Source organism: Notolepis coatsorum, assembly GCF_963971535.1.
Source record: "Notolepis coatsorum genome assembly, chromosome: 2".
Lineage (NCBI taxonomy): Eukaryota > Metazoa > Chordata > Actinopteri > Aulopiformes > Paralepididae > Notolepis > Notolepis coatsorum.
Window position 1 is genome coordinate 100586486 of NC_140166.1, and position 14933 is coordinate 100601418.

The 14933-nt window shown below is 42.0% G+C and overlaps 1 protein-coding gene across 1 annotated transcript in view; it reads right to left on the reverse strand.

Moving 5' to 3' along the window:
• tcf25 (TCF25 ribosome quality control complex subunit) overlaps positions 1-14933 on the reverse strand; it is a gene marked incomplete at its 3' end in the record, with an annotated part of 93238 nt that overhangs the window by 57397 nt on the left and 20908 nt on the right. Inside the window, exon 7 of the mRNA XM_084308656.1 lies at positions 6204-6334. Within this exon, the coding sequence (XP_084164782.1) occupies positions 6204-6334 (131 nt within the window). The remainder of the gene's footprint in view (positions 1-6203; positions 6335-14933) is intronic.

The following is a 14933-nucleotide window of genomic DNA, read 5'->3' on the forward strand; positions in this document are numbered from 1 at the left end:
ATTTTACATGCTATACTATTTTATTTCATACTTATCTTGTCTAGCACAGTCTCTGGAGCGTAACAGTAAGAAGCATTTTGTATAAAAGTATTCTGTACTTCTGTATGACAACTATTAAAGAAACTTGAACTTGAAACTTGAACTTGTATTTGTTCTAGGTGGTGTTTTCTGTACTGTACTGTTCCATTTGTCCGTTTATGTTTTATGTGGTGTATTGTCGCAGCTACCACCTGCACCATGCTTGAATTCCACCGGCCTGGCCGTGTGGCAATAAAAGGAACTTGAACTTGAACTTCAGTGACCTAGAACTCAGTCGACTCTTCAGTGACCTAGAAGTCAGTCTTCAGTGACCTAAAACTCAGTCTTCAGTAGTGCTGGGCGATATGGCCTCTAAATGATATCGCGATATTTTTTGGCCATATGGCGATACACGATATATATCGCGATATTTTGACATTTCCTCTAAAGCACTTAAAAATGCTTGATGTAACCCTTTGATGCATACAGTCACGCCAATATGATGATTGTAATAAGTCCCTGCAACATATGTTTGCATTATTAAACCATGAAGATGCTTTAAAAAATAATTTAATGAAAATGTACTAAGAGTAGTCTACTGACACACTAATAAAAAAGTGTATTTACATCTTAAGACAATTTATATAAAAACTCTTGGGTGCCTAAGACTTTTACACAGTACTGTGTTCTCTATCGACTTTAGCCAAACACACACATATATATATATATATATATATATATACACACACTACTGTGAGAAAATAATAATCACACACAAAGGTATAATGGCTTATAGCAGACTTTAGAATATTTCAGATAATGAAATTAAATGTTTATATCATCAACTATCCAGTTAGTATTTATACTGTCTGTAAACGTTTGGCTACTGAATGTAGAGAGAGAGCGAGAGAGAGGGGGTGAGAATGAACAAGAGAGCCAGCCCCCCACCCCCCCCCTCGGGTTTTGTTCTAGGTTCGCGTTTGTCATCTAAGCTGCCGTAGGTGATGACGTCACACTCGAATGTAAACAGGAAGAGATGGAGACACACAGAGATGGAAATTGGATGATATACAGAAACGAATAACCAATAAATATGAATATGTTTAAACTTCTGTTGTCAAGCGTTGTCAATATAACCCACCCCCTTTCCTCACGAATGGAACTAGTCTTGTGGAGTCCACTTTGACCGTTTTCCAGCTTAGCATAATCCTAATGGATACCTTGGTTAGCAGCTACCGTTAGCTCATTGCTCGTGTCAATTAAATTGCATATTGTTAAAGGTCCGCGCTGGTCTGTCTAATGAAATTACAACCGCAACATTATATCGCACTGTACAGCCCTGACTACACTAACGTTAGCCTATAGCTCCGCCGTCCCTTCTCGAGGAAAGCACTGCGAGTGTCTCTCGGCCGCGGGCGGCGCCATATAAACTAATACTCGATGTTCGCGATATAGTACAGTACTACATCTCGGGTAGAACAATCCGCGATACATCCGAGTATACTCGATATATCGCCCACCCCTAGTCTTCAGTGACCTAAAACTCAGTCTTCAGTGACCTAAAACTCAGTCTTCAGTGACCTAAAACTCAGTCTTCAGTGACCTAGAACTCAGTCTTTAGTGACCTAGAACTCAGTCTTCAGTGACCTAGAACTCAGTCTTTAGTGACCTAGAACTCAGTCTTCAAACTCAGTCTTCAGTGACCTAGAACTCAGTCTTCAGTGACCTAGAACTCAGTCTTTAGTGACCTAGAACTCAGTCTTCAGTGACCTAGAACTCAGTCTTCAGTGACCTAAAACTCAGTGTTCACTTTTCAGTTACCTAAAACTCAGTCTTCAGTGACCTAGAACTCAGTCTTCAGTGACCTAGAACTCAGTCTTCAGTGACCTAGAACTCAGTCTTCAGTGACCTAGAACTCAGTCTTCAGTGACCTAGAACAGTCTTCAGTGACCTAGAACTCAGTCTTCAGTGACCTAGAACTCAGTCTACTCTTCAGTGACCTAAAACTCAGTCTTCAGTGACCTAGAACTCAGTCTTCAGTGACCTAGAACTCAGTCTTCAGTGACCTAAAACTCAGTCTTCAGTGACCTAGAACTAAGTCTTCAGTGACCTAGAACTCAGTCTTCAGTGACCTAAAACTCAGTCTTCAGTGACCTAAAACTCAGTCTTCAGTGACCTAAAACTCAGTCTTCAGTGACCTAAAACTCAGTCTTCAGTGACCTAGAACTCAGTCTTCAGTGACCTAAAACTCAGTCTTCAGTGACCTAAAACTCCGTCCTCCTCAGTGGCTTAGTGGTTAGTAGAAGACTGTGGTTCCACCAGGCAGCTCCCTGGTGTCGTGAATGTGTGTAACTATATTACTATATATTATACTATATAACTATATTACTTGTCACTTTTTGCTATCGTCCGAAACAGGTAAAATATTTGAACTGTAATCAGGTGTCGGAATAAGAAATTGGAGGGTACTGTTAGTTAAACCCTTTTTTTTTTTTTTTTTTTTTTTTTGCGTTTTATCGCTTTATTTCTACTGGGTAGTCCAGTAGTGAGAGACAGGTGAGGAATGGGAGACAGAGTGGGGGGAAGACATTCGGCAAATAACGACGGGTTCAGGAATCGAACCCGGGTCGGCCGTGTCGCGGTTGAGCGTGCTATGTGGTTCGCCACTGGGGCGCCCGTTAAACCCTTCTATTAGTCAAAATGATCTGCTTCCCAGTGTCCCTGGCCGATGTAATAACATTAAAAGTAACAGACTGTCCTCCAAAATGTTTCTTTACTGGTATGTTTATAGGTAAAGTACTTAACTGGTCAAGTTCCTTGAAACTAATCAAATCATATGAGCACAGAACTCACTACAGGAGCTTATCAACCATTACGAATGAAAGGATGTCTGTCATCTCATCAACAGTGACGTTCTTTCACCAGAAGTGAGTGCCTTCGTTCTCCCTTTCGTTCTCCCTCTCCCCCCCCCCCCCCCTCTCTCTCTGTTGACGTGCCCTAGAGCAAGGCACTAACCCCCCAAACGGGCCAGTTAATTAAAGACTGGCCAGTAGAACACTGATTCTATCAGGCAGCCCTCGTGTGTGGAACTATTACTTTCAAAATCACCCTCCCAGTGTCCCAGACTGATGTAATTATACTAAACGTAACAAAGTGTCCTCCAAAATGTTTCATACACAACTACAACTATCCAAACATGATGACATTAATAACCATTTAGGGATCACATGTTATTATGAAAAGGCATGGCGGCTGTCGGGTGGGGATTTATAATAGAGGAACTGATTGATCCAGGAGCCGTCCCTCTCTAGCCTCCACTGGCAACCGGTACAGTATAGAATTTATTTCAATGTTCATGTTCATCACATAAAACTTAAGCTCAAGAGTGTGGAACAACACCCACCTTTTTGTCAGATCCTTTAAGTCCAGGCTCAAAACACACTTTATTCTCTAGCCTCTGTTGACTCCTTTAAGTCCAGGCTCAAAACACACTTTATTCTCTAGCCTCTGTTGACTCCTTTAAGTCCAGGTTCAAAACACGCTTTTATTCTCTAGCCTCTATTGATTCATTTAAGTCCAGGTTTAAAACATGCTTTTATTCTCTAGCCTTTTTTGAGTTGTGCCTATGATCTGTTTTTAATTAATTGATTTGTGCCTATTATCTCTTGTTTTTAATGTGTTGATTTGTGCCTATGATCTGTTGTTTAATGTGTTGATTTGTGCCTATGATCTGTTGTGTAATGTGTTGATTTGTACCTATGATCTGTTGTTTAATGTGTTGATTTGTGTCTACAGTATGCACTATTATATGTATTGATGCCTATGTTTTTAGACTTTATTCCGTGTGATTGTAATACCTGCCCTGTTCTATACAGCACTTTGGTCAACATGGGTTGCATTTCAAATGTGCTTTATAAATAAATGTGACTTGATTACATAAAGGTTTGTACACATTTGAACTAACTCTCTTTTACTTTGGATTTGTTCAAACTTGATTCTGGGAAAACTCTAGTAACTAGGTTAGTGTGTAACAGAGCATCATGTGAGATGCCATGAGAGGCCAGGAGAGGCCATGAGATGCCAGGAGAGGCCACAAGGGGCCAGGAGAGGCCATGATAGGCCAGGAGAGGCCAGGAGAGGCCATGATAGGCCAGGAGAGGCCAGGAGAGGCCAGGAGATGCCAGGAGAGGCCACAAGAGGCCAGGAGAGGCCAGGAGAGGCCATGGGAGGCCAGGAGAGGCCAGGAGAGGCCTTGGCATGAGATGCCCAGAGCAAATCATCCCTGGGTAAATAAAAGGTAAAAAAAAAAAACGACCAATAATAAGGGATCCTACAGGCTCTAAAACTAGAAAAAATAAGGTTCTCATTGAAAGGATATCTAGCCAAGCTGCATAAGCCTGACAGAACCTGATACTAGCAGAGTGATGTGGGCCTGAGATACAGACCCTCATACTAACAGAGGAGTGATGTAGGCCTGGGCTACAGACCCTGATACTAACAGAGGAGTGATGTAGGCCTGAGCTACAGACCCTCATACTAACAGAGGAGTGATGTAGGCCTGAGATACAGACCCTCATACTAACAGAGGAGTGATGTAGGCCTGGGCTACAGACCCTGATACTAACAGAGGAGTGATGTAGGCCTGGGCTACAGACCCTGATACTAACAGAGGAGTTATGTAGGCCTGGGCTACAGACCCTGATACTAACAGAGGAGTGATGTAGGCCTGAGCTACATACCCTGATACTAACAGAGGAGAGATGTAGGCCTGGGCTACAGACCCTGATACTAACAGAGGAGTGATGTAGGCCTGGGCTACAGACCCTGATACTAACAGAGGAGTTATGTAGGCCTGGGCTACAGACCCTGATACTAACAGAGGAGTGATGTAGGCCTGGGCTACAGACCCTGATACTAACAGAGGAGTGATGTAGGCCTGAGATACAGACCCTCATACTAACAGAGGAGTGATGTAGGCCTGGGCTACAGACCCTGATACTAACAGAGGAGTGATGTAGGCCTGAGATACAGACCCTGATACTAACAGAGGAGTGATGTAGGCCTGGGCTACAGACCCTGATACTAACAGAGGAGTGATGTAGGCCTGAGATACAGACCCTGATACTAACAGAGGAGTGATGTAGGCCTGGGCTACAGACCCTCATACTAACAGAGGAGTGATGTAGGCCTGGGCTACAGACCCTGATACTAACAGAGGAGTGATGTAGGCCTGAGCTACAGACCCTGATACTAACAGAGGAGTGATGTAGGCCTGAGCTACAGACCCTGATACTAAGAGGAGTGATGTAGGCCTGAGCTACAGACCCTGATACTAACAGAGGAGTGATGTAGGCCTGAGCTACAGACCCTCATACTAACAGAGGAGTGATGTAGGCCTGAGCTACAGACCCTGATACTAACAGAGGAGTGATGTAGGCCTGAGCTACAGACCCTGATACTAACAGAGGAGTGATGTAGGCCTGAGCTACAGACCCTGATACTAACAGAGGAGTGATGTAGGCCTGGGCTACAGACCCTGATACTAACAGAGGAGTGATGTAGGCCTGAGCTACATACCCTGATCCTAGCAGAGTGATGTATAGGCCTGGGCTACATCATCTAGGTCGTCCTCGGACAGGCCCTCCATCGGTGCTTCCAGTCATCCCGATCCTACATGCATCTGGCTAGCTCGCTGGTGCATTCTGTTCCCGCATCTCTCCTTGAGTACGTCCACGTAGGTTAATGTGGGACGTCCTCGTGATCGATGCCCGTGTGTTGGTTCCCACAGCACAAGTTTGCTGGTTGGCAGCTCATGGTGTCTCTGGCAGTGACCTGCCAACCTCATTCTCCTGACTGCCACTTTATCGCTCACCTTTAGCACCCCCCCATACAAGTTTGCATTAGTGACATGCTCATCCCTGTTGATGTTGAGCACCACACGCATCATTCTGGTGTAGCACCCATCCAAGGACTTCTGCAGGGTGGGCTTCAAGGTCCAGCATTCACTGCCATACCCTGATCCTAGCAGAGTGATGTAGGCCTTAGATACAGACCCTTTACAAAATATATTATTTATAGCACCTTTAAACCCACTGTGTCTGTGAGCATGGTTGGATGTAGAACTCCTCCAATATTACTGTCCGACAACCTCTCTCCGGCTCAGCATGAGATGATAAGACTTTTACCACAATGTTGTTGGGATCCAGGGACTCCACAGCATCCAGGAACTTGAACTGTACTTGCTGGTAGTCCCTGCCGTGCTCCAAGCTGAAGTACTGCAGGCCGTCTTTAGACTGGAGCAAAACCATCGAGATCCCTGTAGAGACACGTCCAGACTGATTACCATCTAACAACAACAACCACAACAACAAACTGTGTGAAGTAGGGTATGAGTGAGGTAGGATTTCTAAACTCATATTTAGAGAATTCAATACACTACATTGAATGATGGTTCAATGAAGGATGCAGCCTTTGCTAATTATGCACCAAAGCTATGGAACACCTTACCTATGGACCTATTTCTAAAGTAAGCTAAAAACGTACCTCTTCACCTTAGCCTTTTAACACAATGGGGACCGGCCACGTATAAATACGTGTTTCGAATCCATGCGTTGTGGACCAGAGGCACGTATATAGCCGTGGCAAGTTGTTATTGTTTTATTCCATATTAATAACCGGATCAAGATCCCCGATCGACTCTGCAGATCTACCCGCCTCTGTGGAAACGGCAACATGCAATACCGGCCAGATCCTCTTAGGGGCGCCATCGCTCCACTGCAGTATCATTGTGGGCGAATGGAATTTTTTATTTTTTTACCCTCCAATGGAGTATCATATTACTCTGATCACAAACCAACAGCATGCACCGTGTATCACGTTTCGAAGCGGAGATTTCACCATGGAATAAGGGGATTTATCATCAACCAATGGACATATCGATCTACCAGATGCCGATCGATAACGGGGAAATGCTGCCGGGTATCACACGGGCTGACGGTAAGACATTTATCACCTAATTTATAGCCGGATCGGAGCTTGCTGTGCAATGCTAGCAATCGATCTGTGAATGTGGCTACTTACACGGACGCTCTATTGGTAATCAATAATACTAATCGACATCCGCCGCCGCCCCCCTTTCATCCATAGATGCTCTGGGATAGTCCGGATCATAAGCAGTTTATGTTATTTCATTAGCATATATACAACGGAAATGCTGATGAATATAACGTTAGTAGCCTTTAGCTCTATAACTAGCTTTCCAGAAAATAGATACGAAATCTGCGATAAAGCTTATATTCACGGCGCTATAAAATGACAACCTACCGATGGATTATTTTTTTCTTTAAGCCATTCTGAAGGGACGGTTTATGCACTCAATTGACAATGAGAATGGACAGATAGCAACACTATAAAGTATAGATATAGCTGTTAGAAAACCCACATGTTTGTTTACATTCCCCGGTCCTCTAGCCACTAATTAGACTAAGCCCATCGGTCGTCAAAGTGTTAAAGGGGACATGCATTGCTATTCCTTGCACTATTTGGGAAACTTTACACAATTCCTGTGAGTCTATGGAACACCTCTGTAAGGTTTTTTTCAAAAAAATTCATTGTTTTATATTTCTAATTACCCGTTTCGCGGCCAACCACGTATATATACGTGATTGGGCGCCATCCTTAACACTTTCTCCGCCAATAACGTCATACAACGGGTTTCAAGTTCATGCAAATTCTGCCAGATCACAGCGTACAACGTTATTGTGATCATATTTCATATTTTCGCCATGGTATTCATATTTCACTCACGGAGCCTTGTATGATGCTGTGGGACTCAGCACAACTCTGCAACGCTTCAACACTGCCACCTGGTGGATGATCGGCGAGTTGCCAAACCGGATATGCCTGTTGCATATCGGTGCGTCTCCTAAATCCGTCCGGCCACTCGCATATCATCCCAGGACTCTAGCAACACACCGTGGATATGGATCGCTGCCATAACGCAATAATCCACATGATTTGGGCGTGTATTAGTATTATACAAACCGGAAATGGATCGCCTCGATCCCCATCACATAACTGGGATCTGTTTGCTCCAGTATCATCGCCCAATGGTAAGAGGAGGCTGCCGTGAGTTTCAGCGTTTTTGTTTATTATTATTGATGCAAACTGCTCTGATTTATATATCACCCACACTACATAAATCATTTAACGACGATCACGGAATTATAAACGACCCCCCCCCCCCCCCCCAACCCCCCTCTGTTCACCCGTGCATGATCAGTCATAACGTTTAGGACCATGTACAGTTGACATTTTTTATATAACGTGTATCGGCAACAAATGGCATTTGATAATGTATATATACATTTATGCCTATATCTCACGTTCTAGGAATTACTGCAGAAAACGATTTTATATTCTAGACGGTATTTTTGTATGAATGAAAAAGTAAAACGTTCCTACATCCTGAACGATAGATAATCGATGTTAAATGGGCCATAGTAATGTCAATTTAGCAATACAATTTAAAAAGTTATAGCCCTGCAAAGAAGGTAAACATCTCCATAGACTTAAGAGTGGTGGCAGTGATCAAACATTGATGGATATAAGCGTGGCAGAGAAAGTGTTAAAAGGCCAACCACGTATACTGTATATACACGTTGTAAACTCGGTTTTGCTTTTATTCCATTTTAATACCCTACTCAATGTCACAGAGCTGTATTTTGGCTGGAAACGGCATATCGGCATATCTGGTCATAAATGTATAGATGTAGCAGTACTGACTATCTGTATGTCATGTATGTCATATATGTCCTGATGAATTGAAAATGGGGGACCCTGATGTAAACAAGACGAAAGTCTTTCTCTGGTCTGCATCCCCTTAACAATTGTGTGTATTGAGCTGTACTGTATTGTACCCATTCTGCAATCTGTTAATAAAGTTTTCAATCAATCAATCAATCGGGACTCCGAAAGTGCAGTACCGGCCAGATCCTGGTATTGGCGCTGTCTCGATAATGCAGTTTCCCCTGTTGCAGACTGGGTGTCACCTTTTTTTCGCTCCGGGTTAGCTTTTCTGTTAGCCTGAAGCGAGAGCTTCAACCATCGCCTGGAATACTTATTGCGACGCCGAATTCAGTATGCAGTAAAGGAATATAGCATCAGCCAATGGACATATCGATCTACCAGATGGCGATCAAATAACTGGGAAATTATTTTTGGAATCCAACCGGCCACAGGTAAGAGCGATTTGACATCAATTTCAGTCTCATCAGGCCTTGTTCTGATAGCCATCCACCCGGTTAGCGTATGATGTTGCAATAACGAATGCCGTTATTGGTTATCAATAATCAGAAGCGACTTCCCCCGCCCGCCCCCCCCCCCTTCATGCATTCATGGTGGAACATGATACCGATCATATGCATTTTGATTTTTAACTCTAGCTTGTGTAGGGCCGAAACGCCAATCGATTTTACGTTATTAGCTTAGCGCCCTATAACTAGCTTTGCAGGAATTACCCCAGACCATTGCAGTATATAGCTCATATTCACGATGCTATAAAACGGGAACGTATTGATGAAAAAAAAATCTTTCTGGCATATTGAAGGGAAGGTTTATACTGTCAATTGACAATGACAATGGACACATAGCAATAATATAAAATATAGATTTAGCTCTACAAACAACCTCACGCACAGTGAAAACTTGTAATGAAAAGCTGGCCTCAGAGTGGGATTAGACGGGCCCCAGTGGCCCCGAATGTGTTAAGTAGGGCTGCAACTAATGACTATTTTGGTAGTCGACTAATCTGTCGATAGTTTTTTCGATTAGTCGACTAATCGGAAAAACAATTATATAAAAAAAAAAAAAAAATGTGCACTACCTATCTTTGTGAAAGTGGCTTCTCAGCTCTGGTCCAGCTGAAGACAGAGCAGAGGAACAGATTGGACATTGAGCATGACCTCAGAGTTGCTTTAACACCCCTGCAAAAAAAGATATAACCCTCCCAGGAGAGATACCGATGGTAAAACATTTTAGATGCTTGGGAGTGGAAATATTCCCCACCATAAGACAAACGGTGAAGCACAATTACACAAAAATCCAAAACAAAATCAAAGACGACCTTGATAGATGGGCAAAACTTAAAAACACAGTACAAGCACGGATATCAATAGTTAAGATGGATGTACTACCTAGAATCAACTTCTTCAGTTCAATGCTACCGTTACCCCCTCCAGAGGGTTACTGGAAAAGATTACACTCCTCCACATAACAAACCACCACGTATAAAAAGATCCACCGCACAGAGAAATAAAGCAGATGGTGGCATGGCATTTTCCAATATTTTAAGGCGTACACATTAAGACCATTGACAACATGGTTTGACCCCCAAGCATTAGTATCCTGGAGAAAATTAGAAGAAAACATAGTAGCCCCACATAGACTGAAGGACATAGCATACACTAAACTACCAATCAAGCACTGTGAACGGAAATTTGGCCCCATAATTACTCATGCGATCCGGATATGGCGTGAATCACAAAAAAAAAATCCTAACCCACATAAATGGCACAATCATACTCCCTTATTCAATAACAATGCACTCTTAATTGTAAAACGACCTATAAGATTCCCTATATGGGAAGAGCAAGGCATACACTCATTAGGGGATGTTTTTAACAAACAGGGTTTTTGTAGTGATAAAGAAATACGCAAAAAATTTAATCTCACCAAGTCCACATGGCTTTTTTACAAACAGTTACAGCTATGTTTGAAGTCTCACGGTGTTCCATTAGACATACCAATTGAACACCACAGATACCACAAATTCTTCTACGAAAGAGAGACATCGAGAGGTTTTGTTTCAGATTTTTATCATCAATTACTAACGTCCTCGTATGAAACCCTCCAACTAGACTCTGTCTGGAGGAGGGATATACCAGACCTGGAAAATGACTTTGATTGGCAAGGAGCCTGGGAAAATGTCCGACTTACATCAAGGAACCCGGATCATCAACAAATCAATCTTAACTATATTCACAGGACATACTTGACTCCTATAAGACTGTGCAGAATGGGGCTTAAACAAGACTCCAAATGCTCCCAATGTACAAATGGGGACGAAGGGACATTTATGCACATGTATTGGGACTGCCCACCAGTTAAGGCATTCTGGAAAGATGTGACCCAACAATTATCAAAACTCGTATCTTGGAATATACCTGTACACCCCTCGGTATTACTATTGAATGATGTTTTTGAGTTTGCAGTGAATCCACAGCTAAAGAGATTGGTTTTATCGGGTATCACAGTAGCTAAAAAGCTGATCGCATCACGCTGGTTTCAACCGGAAAAAATTTGCCGGAAAGTTTGGTTTCTTACATATCTCGATGTGATTTATCAAGAAATATCTACAGCAAGAATTCTGGGTCTCAATGAATCCAAAATGTCAATGTGGTTAGAAGTGGTGGAGAGAATAAAAGCTAGCTTATAATGGTAGTGTCTGGTTAGGTGCGAGGGATAGTGGAGGTATTTCCCAAGGTGGGGTCCGGGAGGGGGGGGTTCGAGCTGGAGCATATGTGTGTAGGTTTTTAGATAACAGGTATTAGGGGTATATCTTATATAAGACAATTAACTAAAATGTGATCTCATTGGATGTGCTCTGACAATTAATGCTTGTATATCTTATCGTGTGTTGTCATGTTTGTTTATGTGTTTGTTTAAAAAATAATAAAAAAATAAAATACAAAAAAAAAAAGTTGCTTTGAGACTCTTGTCAGGACCAAACAACATCCCCAGTTATCCCATTAGTTCCCCCAAACTTACTGTCGGTCTGTTATGTTAAGCTAAGAAGTCTTCAGCTGGCTGGACCAGAGCTGAGAAGCCATTTTCACAAAGATAGGTAGACGCAACAATTCCTTGTCGATGATTTTTTATAATCGACGTCGTCGATTATGTCGACTAATCGTTGCAGCCCTAGTGTTAAGTACTCAAAAGCATAATTTTTCAGCCTCAGGATTTCAGGCTATTTTTGGATGGGCTCCGCCCATGAGAGTCACCCACAGTCTGCGACTGGCAGGCAGGTGGGGAGAGAGAGAGAGAGACACAGCATAAAGTTATCTCTCCACTGCTTCCCCCGCGCGGTCCAGGTTGTGTGTGTAAATGCGTGTGTGCCACTGCTTCCCAGCGCGGTCCAGGTTGTGTGTGTAAATGTGTGTGTGCCACTGCTTCCCTGCATGTGGTTTGTTTCCCGACAGAGAGCTTCTGTCTCTCTGTCTGTCTCTCGGTCTCTCGGTCTCTCTGTCTGTCTGTCTGTCTGTCTGTCTCTCTCTCTCGCTGTTTGAGGAAGTGTTAGGTTACACTATGCGCTACAACCATAGATGGGGCGTTATTCACGTCAGCAATACCGTCAAATCAGAACAGCTATTTTGCTTTTATGTCTATTGTATGCTCATTGTATGTATGCACTATGCATTGCTTTTATTCTGTCCATGTTATGCTCATTTTATGTCTATTCTTATGTATTTATACTGCTGTAAAGCACTTTTGCTGCAATTCTTGTATGAAAGGTGCTATACAAATATAATAAAATAACAAAATAAAACATATTTATTATTATTAATGAGGTGTCAAAAGAACCTATCAATCCATGTACTGTGACCTGCAGAAGATCCAGCAGTGTACAGAGAAGCTTGATGTAACCGAGAACACAAGTCTATGATTAGGGCCAATGTGTGAGGAATTCACGCCAGCTAGAGCATTTTAATTTTGCATTTATTTTTACCCAGGGACAATGCACATTAATCAACATTTTCAGTTTCCTCCACATTAATGTAAATGTGCCGGAGTTTAGCGAATGAGCTAATTTTCATCCGTAGTCCCTGCCTAGCATGCAATGTCTTTATAGTGCGAGAAGAAACCAGATAAAACCCACACAAGCAAGGGGAGAACATCACATCCACACCCCCCTCTCTCTCTATATATATCTCACACACAGACACGCACGTTAAATAGTTAAATAAATATGTTTCTAATGCCATGTATCACTCAGTCTGAAGAAAACACTGTTGTGTTAAAAAAAAATTCAATTATATTTCATCATAATTTGATGAAAAACTGACATTAAAATACCATCTTAAATAAAATACCACGTGACAATTGTATAACATTTCAATCTAATCATAGCTGGAGTTTTAAGGGTTAACAGTGGTTTTAGATAGTATTACTTTCTGCACTGCTCTTTCTATTTTATGTCCATTTTGTCTCTTATTATTTTTTTTGTACAGCTGTGAAGCAATTCGTATATGACAGGTGCTATACAAATAAAGTATTATTATTATGATAAGAGGCTGTTGTAACCCGTGATTTGATTTTCATGTTTACATATTACACTAATATACTCCAATTTTCATATAATAAAAGGCATAATTTGATGAAAAGCGGACAATAAATAACTATTTGATGTCATATTAGGCTACGTTCAGACTGCAGGCAAAAGTGTCCCAAATCTTTTTCGCTCATACTGTATGTGACAGTGAGAACAGCACAAATCACATGGATTCTGATCTTTTCAATTCTGATTTATGCCACTTTCATATGTGGTCCTAAATCAGATACAGGTCTGATTTGTTTTAATTAGCTGGCCTAAACTGCATTAAAAAAAAAAGATTATCCATAAACTGTGACTTCAGTGTCCTTCATGTTGACGTCCATCATCATTATTGTTAATTTGCATATTAATTTGGTATAATATTAAATTGGTCATTTAGCTGACACTTTTATCCAAAGCGACTTACAAGTTCTGTACAACAAATGAGCAATTCACACTGGAATCTGATATTGGCCCCATTTAAAAAAGAATGTTAACCAAACAAAAAAATCTGATCAGAGCAAAAAAGATCTGAAATGAACATTAACACATTGCCTGCCGGGCATTGTACCCATCCAATGCCCCTCTCTGCCAGCGCTATAAGTCTATGGAGTGGCTCACCTTCTTTGCAGGGCTATAACTTTTTAAATTGTATTGCTATATTGACATTACTATGGCCCATTCAACATCGATTATCTATCGTTCAGGATGTGGGAACGTTATACTTTTTCATTCCTACATTCATACAAAAATACCTTCTAGAATATAAGTATGTTTTTATCGTTTTCTGCAGTAATTCCTAGAACGTGAGTTATAGGCCAAAACGCATATATAGATTATCGATTGCCGTTTCCCCCTATACACGCTATATTAAAAAATTAAACTGTATATGATCGGTATATGTTATGCTTCATCATGCGTGGAGGAATGGGGGGGGGGTTGTTTATAATTCCGTGATCGTCAGTAAATGCTTTATGTAGTATGGGTGATATATTGATCAGATGGTTTGCAGTGAAATGAATAAACAATTGGGTTGAAAATAACGTTAGTGTCCTCTTACCGTGCGCCAATGAGACTGGCGGTGAAAGATCCCAGGTATACGACGCAGATCGCCTAGGTCCATTTCCGGTTTGTATGTCGCAATAAACGCCGAAATCATATCGATTATTAAGTTTAGAAAGCGATCCATTATGTACATTGTGTCTGTCGGGAGCCTTGCAACGATATCCGACGGCCGGATGAATTTAATCGACGCACAGCCCCCATATCCTGTTTGCCAGTGTAACTCGCCCGACCATCCACCAGGCGGCGGTATTGAGCCGTCGTTGCCTTCACCTGTAGGGTCCAGCTGGAGCGTCGCGGGTGTATATATGAATTATGCCATGGCGAAAAAATGAAATATTGATCTCAATAACGCTGTACAGCGAGGTCTGGCGCTCAACGCATGGCGGGCAATAACGCTGAACAGCGTTTCCGGCGGTGGAAGTGTTAAGGCTTGCAGTGTGAACATAGTTTTACATTGTAATTTATCATGGAAAACCCAAAT